A 25,702-nucleotide genomic window follows, 5' to 3' on the forward strand; every position below is an offset into this window, starting at 1 on the left:
AACTTCACGTGAACACTGCAGAGACATTCTCGCAACATCCAGCAAACCTTCAAAAAAAAAAGAAAAGATGTCTCTGTGGGCTTTCTCCAAATCCTTTTCACTCAGCGCCATAATGCCCCGCGGTACGACTCATATTAAACAGCTCTTCAAAACATGTTTCCCTACATTCCACGGGAAAAGCAATGTGGTGTGGTGTAGTGCCCTTGTGACTGTGATTTGTGCCAAACGCCACAAATGGCACTGTCATGACGTGTCAGGGTCAGCCATTCTGCTCTCAAACACTAACACAGGCTTTTCAAAGACAGCCCTTTATCCCCGAGTCAACAGGCCGCAGTGAGATAATGCTTGTTGTGAGATCATAGGGTGGAAACGTGCAGTCAATATGTCTAGAAACACAGCAGATGAATTTTCTCCAAAATTCACCAACAAACATAATGAACTTTTACTCGTGTATACGATACTTGTATTGTGTACACACTAGGCCAAGATACAGAGGCCACCAACTCAGTCAGTCCAAGCTTTTTGTCATGATTAATCCTGCTGTCTACTCATATCATATGGCTGAGAACATAGGGCAATGACTAATCACAGCAGAGGAGACATGTAGAACAAAAAGATAGTGAATATAGGCCATGGTATGTCACACTGTACTGTCACATGGGGTTTAAAAAAAAAGAGGAAACATGCTTCTCGACACGTGCAGGCTAATCAAGCTTTCATTTGGATAATAGGTCAAAGTGAAAAACATGGAAGATACAGTAACTCAACATTTGCATATTTGCACTGACTTTGGTTTCCCCATTAGAAAAACAGAGTGCTTGTCAGTCACCCGGCCATTACAGATCTATTGTTATTCAGCACAATCTAAAACCAAAGGTTCTCATTAAGGCAATCATTCCGTACTGGTCCCAGGTTTCAGTGCTTATTTTTGTGATGAATTATTCACACTGCATTCCTTGTCTGAAACAGACTCAGGGGACACACTGAGCAGAGAAAGGGAGGAGGATTTGAGGGGGGAGGAAGACAAGGAGAGATAGAAAAGTTGTTTGAATCTGTAATAACTCTCTTTAATGCATCACAGTGGGATAACAGATAGATTCATGTAATTATATTTCACATAGCCCTCTTCCTGCAGAATCACATCAGGTGCCACTCATGTTACAGTATGTGGAGAAGGGAATTTGATGCAAATTAAATCAGATAATCAAATCATTTATTTATAGAGGATCTCTTAAACTGATTAATGTTGACCAAAGTGTTGTACTGACAAATTAATTTAATTTAATTATTAAATGCATAAATAAACAAAATAATTAAATAAATAATTCTTAGGAAATATTCACATATGATATTTTCATGTTTTAGTCCTACCATTGAATACTATATTTTTAATTTTAAAAATAATTCAAATGAAAAAGCACACTACACAGTACACAGATACAATGTGGAGAATCATAGTTACAATAACTTTGATGTAGACTGTGATAAGCCTTTTCTAAAAAGCATTTAAAAAGTAAATTGAAGAGAAAATCTGATCTGTCTGGGTATCACACGTGGAAAATGCAGAAAATCACAGAGACACAGACAGAGATTTAAACTGGTGCCAATTCATGCAATGCTTTAAAAACAACAGCCACCCACCTCCCCTTCACTCACGAGTGAATTAAATTGTGCCCCATCATAAATAGCTACCTATATGTCCGTCCCATAGCAGGCCGCATTGCACCTGGAAAGGCTGAAACTTCTAAATTCCACAGATTGAATCCAAACTTTAAACCTAACTGAACCACAAAAAACTGACTTTCATTGTGTATTCAAAGACCAACTAAAGTTTTGGCTGAGATTCAAGCAAAAGAAATGAACTCACCTAATCCTAAACTTTTCCCACATCGTCACACTGACTGATTACAGTTAAGCAAAATACCTGCATGTCAGGTACTGAGAGATGACTATTGTTTTGTACCACTAAGCTCTGCCTCTGCCATGTGGAAATCTCCTTGCAGCAGCAGTGCATGACACCACTTATGACATGGTGAGACCCTGCGTTTAGCATTTAGTTAATTGAACTTGCTGCTGTTCAGCAACATGATGAAAAAGCAAATGAATTTGCATCGGTAACTGCAAGGGTGTGTGTTTCCCTTCCTTGTGTGTGTTTTTTTTTATACATCAGCACTTCCTTGCTTTCCATCCATCATGTCCTATCAGCAGCCTCCCTTTCTCACTCACCTCAAACTCTGGCCCTCCTCCAGATGAGGATCGACCCAAGTGTAAATCTAATTTCCATGATTCTCTGTAGGGCCTATAGTTTTACAGCCTCACGCAGTGCAAAGCAAACATGGCTGTTTCAGATCATACTCTATCCTGTTATGACAGAAGTATGCAGCGTAAAACCTACTGATCTCAATAAAAAGACAAAGGGACAAGTTCAAGAATGCGCTATAGTGCTGTGCAGAAATCTGACGCAGAATCTGATTAGTCTTGGATTTCAGTGTAACACAGAAACAGACATTAAAAGCCTGTGGAAAGTCTACATAGAAGATTTTCACTCCACAAAACAACCATGGATTGATTCCGTTCTCACTGACTCCCACTGGTGGGAGACACATTGTAAATGAGACCAATTGCTCATTTTATCGAGCGTAAGGGTATTACATTCTGCATCTGTTGGCTGAGCTCCGACAGTCACAAAGAAGTATCTGGCTGCAAGGGTCACTCTCTCTCTTCCTCCCCCCTTCTTCCTCAAACACACACACACTCATCTATCTGACATTAAATGGTGCTATTAAGACAGCGACTATGGCGATGACACAGTGAAGGCCATTTCCTTGCCCTGTAAAACTGGACACAGCTCTGGACTACTGTATATTGCAATTACTTGTCAAATGGCAACTTCAATCGCCACATAAAACACAATAAACACTCCTTGTCCTGCAACAATCTAGTTGTGGCATGCAGTGGGATGACATTATGTAAAAGTAAAGCTGTGTGTATGTGCATGTGTTTGTGTGTGGATTTTGGCCAGGGAAGTGGAAACAAAGGAGGGCATTCATTATTTATAAGGTCACTCAGGTGCCAACAATGCTTCACTCCTCAACTGAGCCAGACCGTCATCTGACCCAGCATGCCTGCAACAGACATGAAGATCCCCATTTAAATGTTTTCCCTTTGTTGATTTGTTTCTATGTGGACATGCAATACATTGCATTCAGCATAATTTCTCTTCTGCACAGTTCATATATATAGTTTTTTTTCACCTCATATGGATACTTTAACATGATCACCTTCCATTAAAATGCAGCAATGCAACACCCCGTCGCCAAATCCAAACAGCTTTGGAATTTATTGTATGACTGCTGCATTAAATCCAAATTCATTTACCTAATGTTCTTTGTGCCCATCTCCATGCAATCGTTTGGCACTTGGATTTTCTCTGTGATCGTATATCTATGACCCCAATGCTTTACTTACATTCTCCACTCCACTCTACAACTGTTTGCAAGAAAGTAAGAATGATAAACTCTTGAGAAAAATTGCATCCCGGCTACACTGCTGATGTGTTTTTCATTTTTTGCAATTTTAAGTTGTCAACAATTTACTTTACCAAATTCTACTTCAAACACCAGGCTCACGCACCAGTATGGTACAATGCAGTATTCCCATGTTTTCGTTATGTTAAAAATGCTCTCAAAAATCTCACCTCAGTTCCACTTCTCCTGTTGCTGCTGCTGATGTTCATCATTTTCCTATGCGTATGCTACTGCACCTCATCGGCAGACTGCAGCTCTGACAAATTGAGCTGCAAAGTGGATCCTGATATAGGGGAAGACAAAACAGCACCTGCAGGCATATAAGCCTCCTGAACATAATATCAGATGCATATGCAGTTATTTTATTATGGTGCCACAACAACAACAACAAAAGTGATAATATCTTTATATCTTTTCTTTTTTTAGATAATTGTCTTGTGCGTGTTGCTGTTAAGCTCTGAGTGAGACAAATGGTTGATCTAAAGGGCGTGAAAGATTTAGTTTTTTAACAGATGATTTGTCATTTATTGCGTTAACTCCAAAAATTTGCTGGTCTTTTCATGTGAAATGTGTGTCACTCTTGCTGTTGAGTAGTCCAGCAGTATAGGCTCTCTGTGGTGTCCCACCGTGCTGTGTGATTGGCCGATTACCTCCAGTCGTTACCAGGGGCGTGGAACCAAGCGAGCTGAATGGGAAACACATTTGTGCGCCTCACCGGTGTATTAAACCTAAAAGGGAGAGACGATGACAAGCGAAAACAGTTTTACACGTAAATTAATTTCCTAAGAGGCGGACAGGCAAACTAAAATTCCCGGTGTCTTAAAGCGGCCTGACTGCTCTTTAACTACAGGCTCCGCATACAGCAGCCGCGAAGAAACAGTGGAGAGACTCGGCATCGTCAGCTGCTGTATCTGCAACCGAAGAGAGGGATGCGAGGACTTGAAAAGAGATAAATAAAACGTATTCGTGATTTTTCCCCTCGTCATTATGGGGTCTATGTTCAGTTAGCAAACGGCGAGTTGAACCTGAATTTGTTTGCGGCCGTTGGGCGAAGCTGTAGTCCGTGAAAATGAGGATAATATGCAGATAGGGCGTTTTTAAAGTCCACCTTTTGTCGTGGACGGTCGGCTAACGTTAGCGAGGTTTCACTGGACTTGGCAGGTTTGCGTGTTCCGTGTATCGCTAGCGTTAGTTTAGCCGAGGTTATTTGACCGGTTTTCTTCGCTTTTTTGAACTAGGTAAGTCCTATCTGTGTTTAATGTAACTGTTGTGCGAGTGCTTGGAGACTCATTAATATATTCTGGTTGCTGGAGGCTAATTTAACCCTAGTAAACTTAGTTCTGAAACGTCAAACTTAACGTTAACTTGTGTCGTCAGAACCAGCTTGCTAGTCTTTCTATCACCTGAACGACGATGGCTTTAGCTAACAATGTATTTTTAACTCGCGGGCATGTCTTTTCATCCACCTGCTTTTACTGACACCAACTACCTTAAACAACGTACTAACGGACGCCCATAACCCCAATTTTTAGATTCAGCACTGGCTTGCATATCGGTAATTGTTGGGTTTAGTTTCACTAACTGGCAACATTTCTTTTGCTCTCATAGCTCTTCTTATCGGATGAAATCTCGTCTATGCCATCCATCCCGGTGTTGTTAGGGGCCTCTGCTGGCAAACTGCGTCACCGAGTGGGCGCTGCAGGTATCCATCTCTAAATCTGCATGTTGGGAAGTCTAGCCATGGCACGAATGACCTGGAAACCAAAGTGACTGAACTTTTAAATCACCATGGAGCCGGAGTCTAATTCACACTCCGGGGCCCACCAAGACCTGAAATATCCATCTGTACCCAACTCTCAGTGTGAACTGGCCATGGGTGATGGAAATATCAGTCTTGTGGACTCACTAGTGAGGGGTGGGAGTGACCCCAGTGCATACCCCTCATCCAGCTATCAGAGGAATGTGCATCAGAGATTCATCAGGAGAAGTCTGTGGTTCTCGGACACAGATGAGCAGGCCTTTGAAGCACCTGAATGTGATAACAGGAGTAAGATCCTAAACATAAACCTGCGAACAATAGTGGATAGGACTCTGGGGACTAGTTGTGGGGTACAAGGGGGTTCCAGCACTGAAAGTCAAGGTGGGCAAAAAGACAGTGCAACAGAGAGCGCCAGTGCTGATGAAGAGAAGGAAAAAGGTGGAGATGCATTAAATGTTACATGCAGCGATGGTGCTAAAACCGCTATCAAGGCAGCCAGTGAGGAGAATGAGGAGGAAGCAGAGATGAAAGCGGTCTCCACATCTCCAGGAGGACGGTTCCTCAAATTTGACATTGAGCTGGGGAGAGGGTCCTTCAAGACGGTTTACAAGGGCCTGGACACTGAGACCTGGGTGGAGGTTGCCTGGTGTGAGCTGCAGGTAAAGTACTAAAGTTGTCCAACTGATTTACAGTCTGTCTCTCTGCGACACCCAAGTATAGTGCCAGTTAAAAGAGTAGACAAAATTCAGCAGTCACATATAGGTTTAAAAGAGGCCCTTTTTTCCTAATTCTTATATGTGCTGATGGGCATGGGAGACACTTAAAACAACAATGTAATTTTGTTTTAGAAATTTTTTGAAATATTTAAAATAACCATTTTCACAATTTTTTCTCTACAAAAAATACGTGCAAGTTGTTTTTCTGTCAATCAGTGATTTATATGAGTGGTGGAATGCCTGACTCTCACAGGAAGCCCAGTCTCTGTGCTAGTGAAGGTTCACGCATCATGATAGTGTAATGGTGATGTCTTCAGGGAGCTGTCAATCAACCAGAGTCTCACGAGGGAATCCGCTAAGTTGCTAATGGGTTATCACTAAATTTTAAATGGTTTACACAGGAAAACTGATTGACAAGCATTCGCTGCTGACGTGGAGATCCATGCCACCACTGAAGTATAGTGATCAGCAGTTTTGCAAATGCACTAGGAGAGTCTATCTAGTCTTGCATTACACACACAAGAAAATCACCAGCTTAGACTGTGCGAAGGTATTAACTAATTATTTCCGTCCTTTGGAGACTGCAGCAGGGATTATCTCTCTCTCCCTCTCCCTCTCTTGGTCTTAAGGGGGACTACTGTAAGAATGACTGGCCCCCTCAAAGAAAGAAAACCTGTACTGTGATTTTGTTTTTCTTTCACCAGTCAGATTAATATAGTTAAGGATTCATTTTACATTCAACCATCCTTCATTTTTTCTTTAGTCATTTGCCTGGCTGACAATGTAATGACACAGAACACAGTTATTGGAGTGGACAGTGCAGGGGATGCTTGTGTGCGCTCTGTCCCAGCAGTGTGTCTGTATGTTATGAGCTGTGCTACTCCTTGCCTCCCTCCCTCTGTGCAACAGGAGGTAGGCAGACAGGAAGCAGCTGAAGTGTGTTGGAGCCTGCTGGGAAGTTTGTGGTGGTCCTGTGGCCTCAGTGAATACCTAGCTTAGGATCCTGAAAATGTGCTGCGTCAGTAACCTGAGAGACTAAAGAATGCAGACTGCTTGATGCATTGAAAAGACCTAAGCCTGTTTTGTATGACTGTAGCATCACAGGACAGTGATGCATCTCATCACCGGAAAGGACTTTAAAGATAACATGCCATTGGCTAGGAATGAGTAAAGATACAGTAGTGCTGAGAGACACACAATGATTTCATTTGGAGGATGAGGTCATTCAGACTGGTAGTAACAGTGAGCAATCCCACATCTCCCTCAACTTGACAGCACCAATCTGCAGTTGGACTCAGATGATGGGATGTGGAACGGGAAACAATTTACTGCATTTTATTCTTCCCAAGTGACACATATTAAAACTCCCTCTAGTGGACAATCAATAATGGATTTTAATCACAATACAAATGATCTTTCCTCACGATCATGTTGTCATCTATTCGCTCTCTCAGATATAGATTTGTAGCTTCAATAAAAAGTGTAAATGTTAAAAAAGAAAATACTATGCTGACCTGATCAGTGTGTTTCTAAAGAGCAACATCAGCTTTTTGAATGATCAGAACCATTGATTGAGACTTTGTGTGATTGAGTCAATAAGGTGGGGCTTTCTTAAGCTGACCAGAACTGTTTGTGATCTTGTTTTTGATTAATTCCGCTTCTATAAAATTAAACTATTTAAGCAGTTAAGGATGAGGAGTGTTCCTTCAAACTCATTAGGGTTGTGCTGAGTTAGACCCATGAAGTTTTGCAGAAGTATGTAAATGGTAAACTTAATATAAAATAGTCATTTATTCAGCTTCAACTAACAATTATTTTCAGTATTGATTAATCTGTTGAATATTTTCTTGATACATTGTTTGGTCTGTAAAATGTCTTAAAGAAGTTCCCAACATCTAAGGTGATATCTACAGATTACAGCTGCAATGATCATGAGCATTGAAATTGGCATTTTTCAGTCTTCTATGGTATTTTATAGACCAACCAATTAATTTAGAAACTGATCATCAGATAATGAAAATAATTATGAGATCCCATTTCATGCATTTTTTCTCTCTCACCAACAGTCCCAAAACCCAAAGGTATTCAATTTAAAATGGTAAAAAACAAGAAAATCTGCATTTATTCACACTTGAGTTGCTAAAATCAGAATCATTTTGGTGTTTTTGCAAAAAAATTATTTGATTATCAAAAATTAGTTGGCAACAATATAGATGATAAATCAACTAATTGTTCCAGCTCTAGTTATTCCAAATATTTTAGTTCATGTTTTATTTTGCTCTAGTACACAAAGCCCCAATAAATGTAATTTAAGTCAATTGCTTTGGAGGTTCATTCATTGTGTGATGAACAACTGAACACATTCTAAACCTGAGACTGAGACTGGTGATCTGAGCCAACTGCTCACAATCACTAGATCTTCTCAGTGATCAACAGCATAGTAGAAGTGCAGGTATGAACTAGTCTTATGCTTGCAGCCAAAATAGGAAAGGTTTAATGCCTGTGTTGTGCATGTTTACTTTTCACTGTTGCATGTAGGTGATGCCACCTTTGCGTTGCTCAGTTAACTGTGGTAGAAAACAGGAGAAGATAGATGAGCTTTCTCTGTTAGATGGAGCAAAAAAGATATGACTGTGATTTTCCACTGTTTTCCCTGCTTCTAGTGGTCACATGCCTTTCTTGCCTAGAAATTTTAATCTGGTCCTGTGTTTATTCTTGCTTTCCCCCCACCCTCTCTGTCTCACCCCCTGCCCCTTTCCTCCCATGCCCATCTCCCCCACATCTCTGTTCTGTGCCAGGCTGCTGGCATAACACAGATGGTCCTGGCTCAGGGAAGGATGTTAATCTGAGAGAAAGATGCCTGTTGTGAATTTTTTATTGTTGGAGAAACACTTCTTGTGCCTCTGTTTGCCTTGTCTCATTCTGTCATTGCTCACTGGAATTTATTTTTTAAACTTTGGAAACTTCCCGTTTCTGCCAATTGTGGCTTTGTGTATAGATTTTAATCTCAGTGCTGAATGCTATGTGCACACTTGCAGATACAGAGTTTACTTCTGATTTTGTGCAGACTTCTCTGTGGTATTTGGCAGCGAGCTTGTTGTTCTGTAGATTAAATCTGGTTCTCAGCTTGTGAATGCAGAGCTGGCCATGATACCATGGCATGGATATGAATCTGCCTGTCTCTAGATATTTGCAGGAGATTTGGGCATTCTTGATCCAAACTAACCTTACGAATGAAACCATGAGTCACTAGGTCAATATCTTTGTCACTGTAATAGTAGATTAGATTGGGCCATGTTATAGGATGGTAATGTACTTTTGAGAATAGTTTGTGGTTGTCTCTTTGGATTAACATATATAGGGCTACCACCACCCCCTCCTTGACTGCTCAGATGGAAAAATGAAAACAAAGTTTAAGAAGCCCAAGTGGGTCATTGGTTACAGCCCATTTGGCTTCAGGAGGCCCAGGGAAGCAATGGCAGCCAGACCCAGTGGCTGTAGCTAACAGTGCCTTATCAGTGGACCCCATCTTCTGGCGTGCCTGAGCTCCCGTGTCACTCAGCCAACTGAAGACCCTGGGGGCTGAAGGACAAGCCTGTTAGCGCCACAGTGGTGTGGTCTGTGGAATAGTTTCAACAGGCTTGTTGGTAAGAGGCTAGTTAAGGAAATTTTGATCTAATACATGAAAATCTTTGCACAGTCAGGAAAATTAAAGATTTTAAAAAGCTTACTTGTGTCATGTTAACATTTTTCTGACAGATCAGAGATGAGACTAGTTTGAATGACAAGCTAAACGACACAAACACAATCTCAGAATTCCAAAGAAGGGTGTATAGCATAGTACCCTTCCTGCATATAGGAAGAAAAAGCAGCAAATCAAAACAGCATAGCTTGGAGTTGTAAAACCTGAGTATGGCTTATCTGTTGAAATATTAATTGTGGACTAAAGTCCATTACAACACCATCACTAACTACAATCATAGTAGTAAATATATAGTTTAGTTAACATCTTTCAAAGTTTTAACAATAAAACCTGGCCATTTATATGCCTTTTAAACTTAGAATATGTGGCAGAGCTGTTGGATGGCATAGGTGGGCCTAATATAGTGGTCAGGGCGTGTATATCTTCATGTTTAGCAAAGGCCATTTGTACACATTGTAGTTGAAGTGGTTCGAGAATTAGAGTGTTGTCAAGTGGGGGAAAGCTCTCTTCCTCATTTAATACATTTGAAGAGCCTACAATCAAGGTTTTGCTTATTATAGCAGAAGTATAAAATTGTCTATAAGAACATTTCCAGTATTCAGAATGTTTGTATAAATTTTATATTTGGCAGAAAGAGCTTGAATATACAGTAGTGGACTAAGAAAGACCTCATAATACAATGCAGCATTCCAGTATCTTTTTGTTGAAGCTCATAATGCTTTTCGTGTGTTGTTTTGTCACTTTTAAGGCCACAGTTTATACTATTGAGATGCAAATTCCAGTTTTGTAGTATAATCAGTTGTGGTGAGGATCTGTGTGTGGACTTATTCTTCCTCTTTTCCAATGCATGTTTGACTGCATTTTGTGTTTTTATAGTTGACTCTTTTCTCCTTGTGACATTTTATGTTGGTATGACTGCAACTAACTATTGTTTTCCTAATTAATTGTTTGGTTTATAAAATTTCAGAAGATAGTAAAAATTAATGACCATAGCATTTCTTTTAGTCCTTGTGTTTAATCTAAAACAGTCTACGCTTTTCGAAATCCAATGATATTCAGTTGACTTAAACAATAAATTGCTTATCTAAATAGTTGCCAATGAAATTTTCTGTCCAGTGACCATTCAACTAATCATTGCAGCTCTACATTACAGTGTTTGTCACTACTGCCACACCAATGCCAGAAGTGGCTGTCTGCCCTCTATCCATGTGTGCTGCTTTGTTTTGACTTAAACCTTGGTTTAAAATAACTGTGATGGTCAGACTTTTATTAAAGCTGACACATACTGCTAACAGTTTCTAAGTGGTCAACATGTGAAATTTTGCTTGCCGTGCCCCACTGATATAATATTTTCTTCGATCATACCAGTATTTAGTGAGTAACCACCAGAGGCGCACCTTTAACACACCTACACTCCTCAGTCTAACCTTGAACTGATGAAGTTTTAGCTAAATGGCCTTTGACCTCCCTTGTCCTTCCCCCAGCAATAGGAAGTGTCACAACAGCTCATTAGGACTAGTAATCCCTTTTGGAATTTAAGGATGTTATTTTGTATGAATGAATCTGGAGCACTTCTGTATCCTGTTAAAGCCTCCTGCTTAGGCTCTGTGGTATGAAGACAAGGGTTACTTTTAAGACACACTCTATTTAACCTCTGCATCGCTAAGCTATTTATGTAATAATGAGTGAAAAATACATAACCTCACTGTGGCACTTAATCTTAAATCACTGTAATGGTGAGCTGCTTTTAACATTTATTTTGTGCAACAAATGTTGTATAGTGTTTAGAATAGTTTTGACAGTTTTTTCTGTTTAGCTTTAGTAATACCACTGCTAAAATTGTGAGGATTGTGTGGCTGCTATATATATATATATATATATATATATATATATTTGTCTCTTGCCTCCATTATTGGTTCCTTCCTCCTGCATTTGTCTTCCCACCTGAACTTCTGCCTTCTGTGAAGCTTGACAAATGTATGACATCTTGTTAGTAAATTAGGATTTTATTGGCAGCAGTGTTAAGCTCACATATCCTGCTGTTGAAGTGTCTTTTTACCTACCACAACCCTGAAGTAGTATTTGCAGTTTCAGTTGGCAGTGATGCATTGAACACACATTGAAATTGGCTTTATTATTGATGACCTGGACAGGTTTTGGTAAAGGCGATACGGAAATTAAGAAACTGCTTTTGAATTTTCCATGCAGGAAAAAGCCTTGCTTGTGTTTTGCCTGTGTGGTGTTCAGTCTGGGTCATGGTATTATGCTGAATCAAGGCTGTCTCTCTGGCTCTGTGCCCCCACACTGCAGCGGATGATAAAATGGTCAAGAGGGGGGGGGGGGGGGGGGGGTTGGCCGTGCCGCACAGTGCGGCTCAGGACATCCTTGCCCAGCACACCACTGTTCTCTGCCTCCTCTCAGCTCAAACCCTCATCACCAGTGATCTGGGAAAAGTTCACATGTGCGAGACAGGTCACCTTCCACACTCTCACTTTCTGGCTTGCACCAGTCCACGCTGGCCTCATTAGGCTTTAGTCATTTAAATGGGCATTGAGCACATTTGTGAATATTTGTTTCAAGTTCAGAACAGATGGGTGAAATTGCCACCCTGGGTATCATAGCACCACAGCTATTTGTAGCTGGTATGGTTTTTACAATCTGTCTGAGTATCTGTGCGTTCCCATTAAGCATGAATGTGTCTGTGCAAGAGTGTGTGTTGAAGATGTCACCACCAGCTGTCGTGTCTCAGGTTCTGCTGGACATACTAGTTAGTGCTGCTTCGTGTCAACAATGAAGACTTGTAGATTACAAATGAAAAAGCCAAGAACATGACCTAGTATGCTCTCTGCTGCTGACTGCAGGTTTTCACAATAAAGGATAAATATCATTGATTAATATTCATTGTCAAAATTAATGGTCAGCTGGCCATCTAATTAACCAAGTAAGAGTGTGTCAGAGGATTGTCATGGAGACCACCACCTCCAGATCATTTTGGGAAATTATGATGGCCATTTTCCCTTGCAAAAACAAATTCAGCACAAGCCTTTTTGTTTGCAGTTTGCAGTGAGTTAATTTCTGTAGAGTTTGCAGTTCAGAAATATGCTTTTATCACAAATTTTTTTTAATGAAGTTCAACCATAAAATATCATACACCTCACTACATATCTTTGTCATAATGCATCTGCAAATTTGAGGGATCCTTTTTAAGAATATCTGTGTATGTGATGTGTGAGGGGAAAAATAAAAATATTGGCAATATTTACAGATACTTACCTGATTCTTAAAACTCAAATATTGATATCGGTGTTGGCCTCAAAAATCCAGAGTCAGTCGGGCCCTAAACAAAGATGTGATCAGTCGGCAGTTGTCATGGCCGTTGCATAACCAGAATTAGTCTTTTCAGGAGGCAAGTGTGTAATCAGCAATTTTTGCTTCTTTGTCTCTGTGTCAAAGAACTGTTTGTTTGTCAGCCTACGTATTTAGTCTGTGACAGGAAAGAGGTTTACAGGAGGTTTGTATGCTCTAATCCATATTGGCTAACTCCCAGTCACAATCAGCCAGACACACTTATACACTTTAACACTCATGCAACAAACATACTGCAAGTGCCTTTCACTATGGGCCACTTACTGTTAATTTCAGTCATTAAGTGCACCAGTGGCGTAATGCTTTGCTTTGGAGCTGTTTGTCATTATATACTGTTAAATAAGGGTGTTGTGGGTGTGGTGGTGTCTGTCATACATCTTCTCCTTATAGCTTTTCCTTATTTCTTCTTAGCTCATTCCCAACACACCCAGAGAGCAGTGTAATCATTTGGTCATAGACTGAGACTTCAACATCATTATTGTCTTACTATCACAGTATCACAGTGGCTTGTCATCTTGTTCTTGTCTTTTAGGCTCTCCCTTGACAAGGCTGGTTGAAACATGCAGATTTTTTCTCTCCCCTCTTCAGCTTTTCCTCATTTAAAATATTATGCTGTGCCACCATGATTGCCAGTGTGCCAATTAGCACATCTTCGATGTAGAGTGGCTGCATGGCAGAGTAACACTGAAACAGAGATAATGGAGTGACCAGTACAGCTACTGGCCAAAGCCTCCTGCAACCATTACTGATGGGACACAGTTCAGCTACGGGCAGTCTGCTGGCTCATGGCTCGTCTGCAGCAGCTTTTGTTACAGCAGCAAAAGCACTGCAATAGTCATCTGTTATAAGGGATAGGTGCAGAGGGTGGCAGAGTGGCCAAGTAAATTAGCATACCTTCTCCAACCTGGCAGCAGTGTGCCATGAGTCCAAACAGGCTCATTGTTGAAATGTCTAAATAAGCTGTGAATAAGACACAGCTGTAGGGTGGTTTTCTTTCGCACCCTGCCCTGCATTCAAGAGACTCATACTGCATGGATCAATAAAGCACCATTATTATTATAATTCTCACTGGACCTAAGTCTTCATTGCAGTGTTAAAAATGTGTTCTAAAGCAGGGCGCCTTGGTGGCTCACCTGGTAGGCCATGTACCATATAGGCTTAGTCCTAATCGCAGCGGCCATGGGCTCGAGTCCGTTCAGTGTGTATATGCACATCTTTCCATGGTTGTCTGGAACAATTTTCAAAATGTCCTTACAACCATTGTTGTGAGGACATTTTGGACGGTCCTCACAACTTCAAAGGGCTGTTTGAGCATTAAGACTTGATTTTAGGGTTCCGCTTAGAATTACATGGATCTAGGTTTAGGGTTAAGAATTTATTTGTGATGCTTGAGGTTATGGTAAGGGAATGCATTATGTCAATGAGTGTCCTCACAACTAATGTAAGACGTAAGAAGTATATAAGTGCGTAAGAAATACATTTTTATAGGTTTACCTTTTTAAATGTGATTTCATAAGAGTCCAGTTTTAGTTCAGTTTTTAAGTACATCCTGAGATGAAATATTTTCTTCCTTAATCTTCTTAGCCAAATGTTGTGACACATATAGAGTATACTGGGTTTAGCTGTCTAGGTTTTATAGTAGAAGTTGTTGACAAACTGAATATAAATCCCTGTCACACTATTGTTACTAACTCCAAATGTTGCTAATCTGCTCCTTGTTAACGAAGGATCAGGATGAGGTCAAGTTAAGGAGGGAAAGAGGAAATTGTAATTAGGAACACAACCCTGTGGAGAAAGACCAACTTAACATTGTGTGTAATTTAGCTGCCTTAATTAGGACTAATGCTGAAACCTGTTACTCTCCTAATACATTTAGTCCCTTGGCTGGGGATCTCACTGGTTCATTGATCTTAGAGATTTGAATATTAGGTAAAAACTTGTGAACTTTGTCTAATCAAAAGTACAGGTTAGAATTAGGAGCGCTACATAAGACTAATGGTCTTATGTAGTGCTATTATGATGGACTGATGGTGTCTGTCCTCCACCTTCTTAGCTTCACCATTAGGATTGTGACTTGGGTTATTTTATAGATGCATTTGCACCAATGTCTAAAAATTTAAAACCAGTGACAACCAGCACACATTTACAGGTGACAGTACCAACTTGGTTTGTTGGAAAGTGGTACCTTATAGCTCCGTATGAAAGCCCATTAATACAAGAGACTAATGAGAAGAACTAATTATTATATATTTTTAGTCATTTGGCTTTTGTATACCACTAACATTTTATGATAATAAACTAATTTAATAGAAAACAGTCTGTTTACCTGCTGTTAGCCTTACCAAAATTTGTCTGTACCTTACTAGGCTAAAGTTTTATATAAGATTATTCACACCCTTAATTTTGTTTTTGTAATTCCAGGTGTGAGATGTGAAGAATCCATCTTTATAAGTGTCGTGACTCAGCTTTTTTGCATTTCTAAATCTAATTGTGTGTCTGTCTGTGTGTGTGTGTGTGAGTGAGCGAGAGAGGGAGAGAGAGAATGTAGTTTATAATAACAGATGGGAGTTGGTGTTAATAAAACACTATCCATGAGTTTTCACCCTCAGAATTTTTGTTTGTAAAGTTTTCTGTACTTGAGAACATTGTGTGTGTGTGTGTGTGTGTGCGTGCATGCGTGCGTGCCTCTGTGAGTGTGCGCGCCTCTGTGTGTGTGTGTGCGCGGATTAGTCTGTCGCCCTGATATGTCTATTAGATTGATGCTCCAGAGAGGTGGTCTGCCTCAACACTCTTTTACCCCACAGCTCCCTTCCTTTCTAGAAGAAGTCTGATTCTATTAGTGGATAATCAGCTGTAGACACTCATCCTGCTTTAGCCCCCTCAATCCCTGTGACACTTTGCTACATTTTTTCAATTGAACAAAAAGTGCAATTACTGCAGGAAAAATTTTCTGTTGTTAGCGAAACAATGTTTTGACTCACCTGTCTACACACAATTATGCCTGCACTGTATGTGTACACACCGTTAATGTTTGTGATGTTGTTTGATCATAAGTTGTTTTTGTTTTTTACGCTTCTGTTCATGGCAGAAATTCCAATTTAATGGTAAATCCTTTGACATGCTTTCATAGCTCTCTACTGTAAGCTTAGTATTTGTGTGTGTTGGAAAACACAATCTCCCAGAAGTAATTTCACTTGAAGGATGCTCATTGTTTGACAGATTTGTGTTGCTTTACGTGTGTTGTCTCTACTCTCTGCATGAGTTTGATAGGCTAATAATCTATCTTGATTAGCGACGTTGACTGCATTACACATCTTATTTTTTTCTATGAAAAGGGCCACATCACACTCTTCAGTAATCTAAGCTATTTGTGTATCAAAGATTCAACAATGGCATAGCAGTTTCTTTATCCAGTATGTTGCACTTATAAACTAAAAATCTGTGGTTTTTCAAGTGTCCAAATAAATTTGGGTACTTTAAAGTAGACTTGTCAAGGAATCATACTGATATCCACTTTGTTGTGACCTGAGGATGACTGGAGTGATACCATCTACCGGTGCATGCTGACTGTACATTCCTGAGCATAGGATGTTTCAGTGTAATGTTCTACCCATAGTCACATTATACATTGCTGATTATTAGTTGACAGTGGAACAACTAGAGCCTTTTATATTAAAACCAATTAGCTCCTCTAACTGGGAACTGTAACTCCTACAGCATCGTTGTGTCTACCCTTAGATCCTCAGGTAAAGCAGCTGAGCTGATAGCCATCTCTGCACACTAAGGGCGCTTTATTCTTAAATGGACAGTATGCAGTAAAAAATGACATGTGACATTAGGCTAGGAACTTGATTTCAACACATAGTTTTGCAATTACATGGTATATGAACCAGCAAAGTTCCCAGGACTAATACTTTAATCTATTACCTGGTGCCTCCAGAGGCCCACTGTTTTGGTATTTCATTCTGATATGTCTGTGCTGCTGTATGAGCTACAGGAGCTGTGGAGGTAATAGAGTTCAGCACACAGATGTAGTGGGTGGCAGCAGAGTGCTTATAGATTGCTTCCTGCTAATGTCACAATCTATTTTTCTGTCCCTGCTGCCCAGTATGGCTTTGTGTGTGTGTGTGTGTGTGTGTGTGTGTGTGTGTGTGTGTGTGTGTGTGTGTGTGTAACCTCGCCTGGGCGGCTCCATGCGCTGCTGTAGCCAGCTGAGCCTTTTCTTTGAACAGGTATTCAGCGCAGGCTTGATAAGATTCTGAAAACATGCACACAAACACTTTATGTTTCTGTTTTCAGCACTGTTGTGATTTGAAATATAATGCAATAATGAGTCATGTTTGTTCAGGGCTCACATCCCTCACAATAACTATGAAGAAATTAACAAGTCTCATATTGATGCTTCTGTGATATGCTTTGTCTGGTTTGTGTGCATGTTTGTATGTCTTGGGAGTGACATTCTTCTACTGTCTCAGTGTGCATATGTATCTGTCTGTGCATCTCATACTGTGCACAACACCTCTGTTCCTACTTGTGGCTTCTGAATTATGCAGAAGCCCTAGTGTGTGCTCAGAAAATAGAAGTGGGAGAGCAAATGGAGGTGTGTGTGGGGAGTGTGTTTGGGACTTGGGGAACACTCTGTGGTGGGGGTTATGGGGGTTATTTAGGAAAAGCTGCAGGATTCCTCAAAGATGAGTAGAAATAATGAGAGGAGGAGGGAACAAGAAAGAAAAAGGAGTAATGTGGAGATGAGAGAAAAGTATTGCCTGAAGGCAAGAAAACTGCATTGCTCAAGGGTTAAATTTAGCTTTTAGCTGTCTGTCTCGTTCCTCACTCCCTCTTTTTAGACCTGTGCTTCAGGTAGACTTCAGTCCATGTGCTGCTCCTGTGCAGCAAAGAGCACTTGGGGATAGCCTAGCCCAACCTGGGCGGCCCCAGCCCCAGCCTTCCATTGCTCAGCTTGCCTCAGTAAAAAGGGTTCTCTGCAGAACTGAATTATTCATGGGACTTCAGAAGAGTGTGGTGAAATTCCCCACCCCCCACACACTTGCACACAAAACCTGATATGCCACATACACACACACAGACACGCCATGCTTATCATCCTATTACTCCACTCCTTCAACACATTTCATCACAGCTCATCTTGCTTCATTGATAATTTTTAGGTTATTCAGGCTGATTTTTGTATTTTTCTGCTATATCATCTCAGTGGGAGTTCACTGTGGTTGAATAATTAAATAGATTAGATCTTGCTAGGTTGTGTTCATTGCATTCCATCGTCTGTATAGTCTCTCTCTGTAAGGGGTGGGGTCGCGCTCTAGTCCATGCTCAGTGCTGAGTGTACGTATGTGTTTGTTACATAAGTCGTTGCTGTGGTGGTTTAAAAAAGGGAAATCGCAGTAAAGAAACCCTTGGTGCTACTTAGAGCAAGGTGTTCTGAGTGTGGGCTCAGCCTTACAGAGAACTAGAGAGGGAAGGGATTGAGAGGGAGTGGTTACGGAAGATGTGTTTCCGCGTGTGTGCGTGGGATGTTTGGTGATGGAGAAGGGAGTGGTTGGTGTTAGTGGTGCAGAGAGGGAGACGGATTGCAGATATGGGGGGAGGGGGAAGGCAGCAAAAGGTAGTGGATGAGAGAGTGAACATGTGAAGTGAAAAAGATGGAGAAAGATGGAAGAGATCAATGACATGTAACCTTTAGCTGCAGTGTGTCATGGGCGTGACCATGTTAACGTGTGGGGCTCATTCTCCCCCTGGATTCATTGTAGCTGTGGTTTGTCACCCTTCTATGTCACTGCACAGCCTCCATGTTTCTGGATAAATTAAAACTAACAAGTGAGAGGTCACATCTGACTAGTATTACACTTTAAATACATGTACTCTAAATATCATGCACATACATATGTAAGCTGAGTCGTCTTTCTCTTGCTCGAGAAAGCCAGTGATCTGGACTCTTTCCACTCACACAAAGTGCAGATTGTAATCATCTTTGATATACATATGGTCCAAATACAAATATGTATATAGCTCAAAGACTGACACTAATTTCTCTCTCACTCACTGTCTTTCCCACTTACTAAAACACACTGGATGCACAAATTTAAAATGTACACGGAAGAGCCTCCAAGGTGATGGCCTCTTCCATCTGGTAGTGCTTGTGAAGCAAATATGTTATAATTAGTATCTATGGTTAGAGTTTGACATTCATTATTTCTTTTTGCTGCATCTGTCGTCTTTCCACTAGGATCGTAAACTGTCAAAAGTGGAGCGTCAACGCTTTAAGGAGGAAGCAGAGATGTTAAAGGGTCTTCAACATCCCAACATTGTCCGTTTCTATGACTTCTGGGAGTCATCCCTTAAAGGGAAGAAATGCATTGTTCTAGTAACAGAGCTCATGACGTCAGGGACCTTAAAAACGTGAGTACTTCATGAAGGCAAATATAGGACAGGTAACTCCTGACTAATAAGTGGAAAGAAAACATCACTCATTCAAACAACTATATGTGGCATAGATAGATTTTTTACAAAGGTTAAGTGAGCTTACTTTCTGTCATTTTTCACAGAAATGTCTTTGTGTTACTGAGAATATATTTTGTAACTCATGATCGTCTGGTAACAAGTTTCCCTCTCCTTCCTACAGCTATCTAAAGCGATTCAAGGTAATGAAGCCCAAGGTGCTGAGGAGCTGGTGCAGACAGATCCTGAAAGGCCTACACTTTCTCCACACCAGGACCCCACCCATCATCCACAGAGACCTCAAATGTGATAACATCTTTATCACTGGACCTACAGGGTCAGTCAAGATCGGGGATTTAGGACTCGCAACACTCAAAGCAGCTTCCTTTGCCAAGAGTGTCATAGGTAGGAGACTTGTAATGTAACGTTTCACATTCATGGTTTAGGTAAAACAGTAAAAGAGAAAATGTTGTATCCATTGGTCATTCTCTCTTTTCAGGCACCCCTGAGTTCATGGCTCCAGAGATGTATGAGGAGCACTATGACGAGGCAGTGGATGTCTACGCCTTTGGCATGTGTATGCTAGAGATGGCCACCTCAGAATACCCCTACTCTGAATGTCAGAATGCTGCTCAGATTTACCGCAAAGTCACAAGCGTGAGTCCAGATACTGTACAATTTTCCTGCTTGTTTCAGAAATTTGATATGTAGAGAAAATATTCACTGCAAATTTCATATAGATAAGTAAACACCAATAACCTTAGTAACAGCTGTGACAATATACTAATAATGAATTTAACTGTTATTGTACAGGGCCTGCACTAATTGTGTATTAGCTGTCACACATATTGTATGCAACACTTACAAGCCAGAGCACAGAGAACCTGCTTGTAGCATGCATTTTGTAATAATTCATGCTTTGTGAACCTGTAAAATGAGGCATAGAAAGGTAAGGAGTTTTTTAATTGCTTGATAACATATAAAGTCCAGTGAGTTTTTAATTGAAGAAATGCAGCTTTTTTTGCAGAGTACAAGATCTGCTCTGTTTTTTCAGCTATATGGATCCTCAGTCTTGAATTTCTTGGGTAAAGAATCTAATGAGCCATATGGAGTCACAGAGGGAGTCCAAATCTCCTTTGTTTTTTAGATAAAGCCTAAAGGCTGTATTCCATTCCATTTCAATGAGTGTGCCTCTGCTAGCAAAGCACACTGCAACTGTTTTTAGATTAGGGGGTGTCTAAACTCATGATAGACCTCCTGATTTGATGAAGAGTATTGATTTTCCACCCCTGAGACTTGGCAGGGTTGGAATCTGAGAGATGACTCTTTCACCTGCTGTTAAAGAAGCAAAGGCCTCTGCCCATATTAATGGTTGGGCAGCATCAATGCAGCTGTCTCTAGATACTGTTCTCTGCATTGTTACCATATGCATAGCAGAGTGCCCTGTAGGGAGCACTGCAGGATATTAATAGGAGATTTATCAAAGAGAAACCCTGATAGCTTTAAACTATTCCCTGAATGCATAAAGTATGCAGCTGCATAATTGGGTGGAATGCTAAAGTGTAGGATGCACATAGATTATCTCGGAGATGCAGAAAATGTCTGTTTCAGAATTTAACGATCTTACAAGTTATGTCAACACCACACATAATGCTGCACCTCAGAGAGAGTGGGCAAGATGTGCCTGTAAAAAAACTAGACTTTGTACCGAAGGTCAGAGCGCTGGACTAAATAAAATGTAGTGTTAGGAAAAATTCCACCATTTTAAAAGTGATATTCTAAAACAGAAGAACACTTTCTACATTTAGTGAGGCAGGTGGATAGGAGCAGGATGAATGGATTCAAAGTAGCAATTTAAAAGTCCCACACACTGTCTAACTTGCAATAAACAATTTATTTGCATGTTTCGGTGCTAGATCTTTATCAGGCCTGATTTATTTGCGACGTTTCGGAAAAGATTGCAAAAAAATTCTGAATTGCAAGTTAGACAGTGTGCAGGATTTTTGAATTGCTAAAAGTGATAATATAACCAAAACGTTCTGAGAATCAAATCGGTGTAAAAGAAAAATGTCTATAGAAACCTCTCAAAGCACTCCTACCACATAATCCACTTGTTCACTGTCCATCCATATGCTCAGGATGTTCGGAGCAGTAAAAATACCATAGGAATTTAGACCAGCTGTGTTCTAATTATAGTGTAAAAGACAAAGCAACATCAGGAACCAGGGCAGACTCAAGACAGCTGCTTCTTCTGACAAATGGAAGAGCAGGAGATGTGTGCTCAACGTGCACAAATCAGTGTACACACCTACCAATGAACTCATCAAGGTTGTGTCTGAGCGTTGAGATGGAGATTGTGCATTAAGCTATAATTTTGTGAATATATTGAGCTTTTACATGAAGAGATGTTGACTATGCTGCAGAAGTGGTTTGAGAGATTTCTCTGGATGCCTTTTGTGGTTTTTGGACTCCATTGCAACCTGAATTCAAGCTGACCGCAGCTGCCGTGCTCTGTCCAGGTCGACAAGCCTGCAGGGTGCGAGTGTGTGATTCTTAAAACATAAGATCTAGGGAGGTGTATCACAAAAACATCCCCATACACTCTTTCTTTTGTTTTTCCTTCATGATTATTTCTCATCAAGACAGTATCCTTTTGTTGCATGTCCTCAGCGCTTTGTTTATGTTTCCTCTTCCTCAGGGAGTGAAGCCAGCCAGCTACAACAAGGTCATGGATCCTGAAATCAAGGAGATTATTGGGGAATGTATCTGCCAAAAGAAGGAGGAGCGGTGAGTGAATGTCCCGATCACTGTCCAGCATCCAGCCCACAGGGCCCACAAGGTGCCCTCTCATCTTTCGTGCCTTGTCTCACCTCCCCTGCTTCATTGCTGTGGCGCTGACAGTTGGGCTCTCAGCAGCACTGCAGTCTCCCTCCATATCTGCAGGATGTCTTTCAATTCAGTTCTGTTACGTAATACGTTTGTGTACAGAGGGGAAAATAACCCTTAATTAGCTTCCAGTGTCTTTTTTTTTTATTGAAGCATGATTGAATTCAGTGATTGACTTGTCCTGGCAGCACAGGTAATCTGTGACCATGTATGTATAATTACTGTGTTAGACCAGACCAAGATGCCCTTTCACTCACTCACACACCAGGATTCTTGTACCACAGCTAACTATATTGATGCCAAGTCTATCTGCAAACCCTCGATATTACAGATGAGTGGCTGCAGTGTGTAGTACATGATTTTGCCAGAATCTGAGCTTCTTTGTTCCTTCTCCCAGGTACACCATCAAGGACTTGTTGAACCATGCTTTCTTTGCTGAGGACACAGGTGTGAGGGTTGAGCTAGCTGAGGAGGATGATGGGAAAAAGGCCTCAATAGCCCTCAAACTGTGGGTGGAGGACCACAAGAAGTTAAAAGGGAAGTACAAGGAGAGTGGAGCCATCGAGTTCGCATTTGACCTGGAAAAGGAGGTGCCTGAGGTTGTGGCACAAGAAATGGTGAGTGACTAATTATTCGTATATGTAAAAGTATTATGAGATAAATCTGGATTTGGCTTCCTGTGACCTATCTTTTTTTTTTTTTTTTTTTTTTTTTGTTTCATATTGCACTGAGAAGCCTGAAGATATTTGACTGTCATCTATAGATAGCTGCATACTTTGCATTTAGTTTCCAAAAGTTAGTTTTAACCCATGCTAGTTGATACAGTTTGTTATGCTTTGCATATCTTTGTGGCTTAGTGTGGTCTAGCTGCTGGGAGTGCTCATATCTCATCAGTGGGGAATGCACTCAAATGCAGATAGCTAGTGATAACTTTCTCTGCTTTTCCAGGAATACAGAGATTGGGTTTTATTTTTTCCTTTCGTTTACATGGTCTTCTTCAGTGTAGATCATCAGATAAGGTGCTCACAGGCCCACCAATAAAAACCTGGTCCGGAAATAAACAAAGCTCTCTCTGTGTGGGAGTCATGATGATACTGACCTCAAGCCTTTAATATCATTCATCTAACATTCTGCAATACCATGAAAGTTTCCTTAACTGCGTTATGGGATCAAGTGAATCGAGTTAACTTTAGCTGGAGAATGTAAATGTTGCAATTGTCAGGCTTTGTTCTTTAATAGCCTAAACAGGTTTCAGTGAAACTCTTTGGTCGTGGCTCCAAAGCAGTGGTCCTGCTGTGAGAGAGGTTCAAAGGTTGCTGTTGTCATGGTCTTGCAAGAAAAGTTAGACTGGGACCAAATTCTGACGATGTCAGATATTTAGGATTTTATCTCACAATGTGACTGCTGCTTTGACCTGCGTCTACTAACCAACCAATAGGAATGTTGCATGAAATGACATACATCAATGCATTGTTTAGCTGCACATGATGACATTATATTCTTGGATATTGACTTGTGTCGTAGCCTACCATTCAGCAGGTTTTAATCATCATACAGTCAACACACATCAAACCTGTTGTCATACCCACTTTTATTAGATCCATGTGGCACAGCGTGGCCGACAATACACCTATAAGACTGCTGAAATCTCATAGTCTGTATGTGCCTTATGTAAAGGTTTTGACAGTGGTTTGCCCATTGATGGCTTAAGCATTTTGCTTAATACTCAACCAACTGATCCAATCAGGGACATAACCTGCTTTCCAAGGCTTTCTGTTTTAATGCCTCCACATCGGCGGCAGCCAGGACCTGAGCCCTTACATTTTCGCGTTCTCCATTGGTCTGTCTGTACGTCCATCCCATTCTTGTGAACACGATGTCTCAGTAACACCTTGGGGGAAGTTTCTTAAATTTGGCACAAACATTTACTTGGACTCAAGGATGAACTGAATTCATGTGCTAATTATGACACAGTTTAACATAAATGTCTAATAGGATAAAATTATGAAGTGATGACATTTTATATCCAAATGGTCAATGGTTAACTTCACCGTGACATCATAATGTTCTGCAAAAATACTTGTGGCCATTAATCAACAATGTAACTGTATGTTACTATATTTCCTGCAACTGGGCTGGTTGGCGGAGGCATACAACCGCAAGGCAGTAATTCTAGTTCTGTCTCTTGTTTCAAACTGTGTCTTCCTTTTGGTTCTTGCTCTCTCTCTCCCACACATCTCATTCCCTCTTTCTTGTATGCTCTCTTTCCTTCGATTTGTCTGTGCTGTTTTGGCCTTGACCAGGCTGTGTAGCCAGAAAAAAAGATTAAGGCCTCTCTGTAACAATTGCCTTGGGGATGAGAGCAGACATGTGGACCAACAGCACAATGAAATTGTATGACCAGCATGCTCCCATGTCATGCCATTGCTCAATCAAACTAATGAGTAATTTCTCTCCTGACAGGCAACCTGGGAGATGTCATTTTGTGGATGTCGTTTTTCTGGTCTTTCATTCTTGCTTTTGTGCTAATGATGCTTATATGCATTTATAACCATATGTTCTATACACTGTCTTCATCTTTGTTATTTGTAGATGTAACAGTCCTGTTGTGAGTAATGAACCAACTGCTGACAAAGGGAATAGTTTCCCACTGCTCTGATCCCCTTAAAATAGATTTTCTATTCCTTCCTTTTCTTGCTCTTTCTCTCTCCCTCATCCACTCCCCTTTTTAATGCATCTCTCACATGCTCAATGCTAAAAATATCCTGCAAGTCATGCTCTTCCCTTTTCTTTGTCAGGTGGAGTCTGGCTTCTTCCACGAGAGTGATGCTAAAACTGTGGGAAAGTCGATCAGGGACCGTGTGGCACTGATCAAATGGAGAAGAGAGAGAACAGTGTCTGCTGCAGTTGCAGTGAATCAGGGTGAAGGAGGACACAGGGTCCAGATCACACCGTCTCAGGGCATCTCTGCTGGGGCTGCACATGTAGGACAGCCCCCTTTGCAGGAACCAGAAGAGCCAGAGGTAGACCAGCACAACAGGCTGCGTAACCTACCAACCAGTGCCACCTCAGTGACATGTAAGATTCTGTTCTCCTCCACTCAAAAACACATGAGCTTAATCTTTGACTTTTTTATGAGTACATGATTTGTGTGTCTCTGCAGCAGACGGCACACTTGACAGTGGCATGGGCTCCACTGTGTACTCAGACTCCCACAGCAGCCAGCAGAGTGTCCTCTACCAGTCCCTGCTGGAGCCTATTACTATGGCAACGCAGCAGGTCTGTATCA

General features: G+C 40.9%; 1 protein-coding gene across 1 annotated transcript in view; it reads left to right on the forward strand.

Moving 5' to 3' along the window:
- The first annotated feature begins 5,315 nt into the window (after positions 1-5,315).
- The window catches only part of LOC111217278 (serine/threonine-protein kinase WNK2-like), a 39,115-nt gene continuing 18,728 nt past the window's right edge, over positions 5,316-25,702 (forward strand). Inside the window, exons 1-8 of the mRNA XM_022739061.1 lie at positions 5,316-5,945; positions 19,316-19,488; positions 19,712-19,932; positions 20,027-20,184; positions 22,226-22,314; positions 22,811-23,030; positions 25,212-25,491; positions 25,577-25,692. Coding sequence (XP_022594782.1) covers positions 5,316-5,945; positions 19,316-19,488; positions 19,712-19,932; positions 20,027-20,184; positions 22,226-22,314; positions 22,811-23,030; positions 25,212-25,491; positions 25,577-25,692 — 1,887 coding nt within the window. The remainder of the gene's footprint in view (positions 5,946-19,315; positions 19,489-19,711; positions 19,933-20,026; positions 20,185-22,225; positions 22,315-22,810; positions 23,031-25,211; positions 25,492-25,576; positions 25,693-25,702) is intronic.

The sequence above is a fragment of the Seriola dumerili genome, unplaced genomic scaffold (genome assembly GCF_002260705.1).
Source record: "Seriola dumerili isolate Sdu_G_001 unplaced genomic scaffold, Sdu_1.0 BDQW01000043.1, whole genome shotgun sequence".
NCBI lineage: Eukaryota > Metazoa > Chordata > Actinopteri > Carangiformes > Carangidae > Seriola > Seriola dumerili.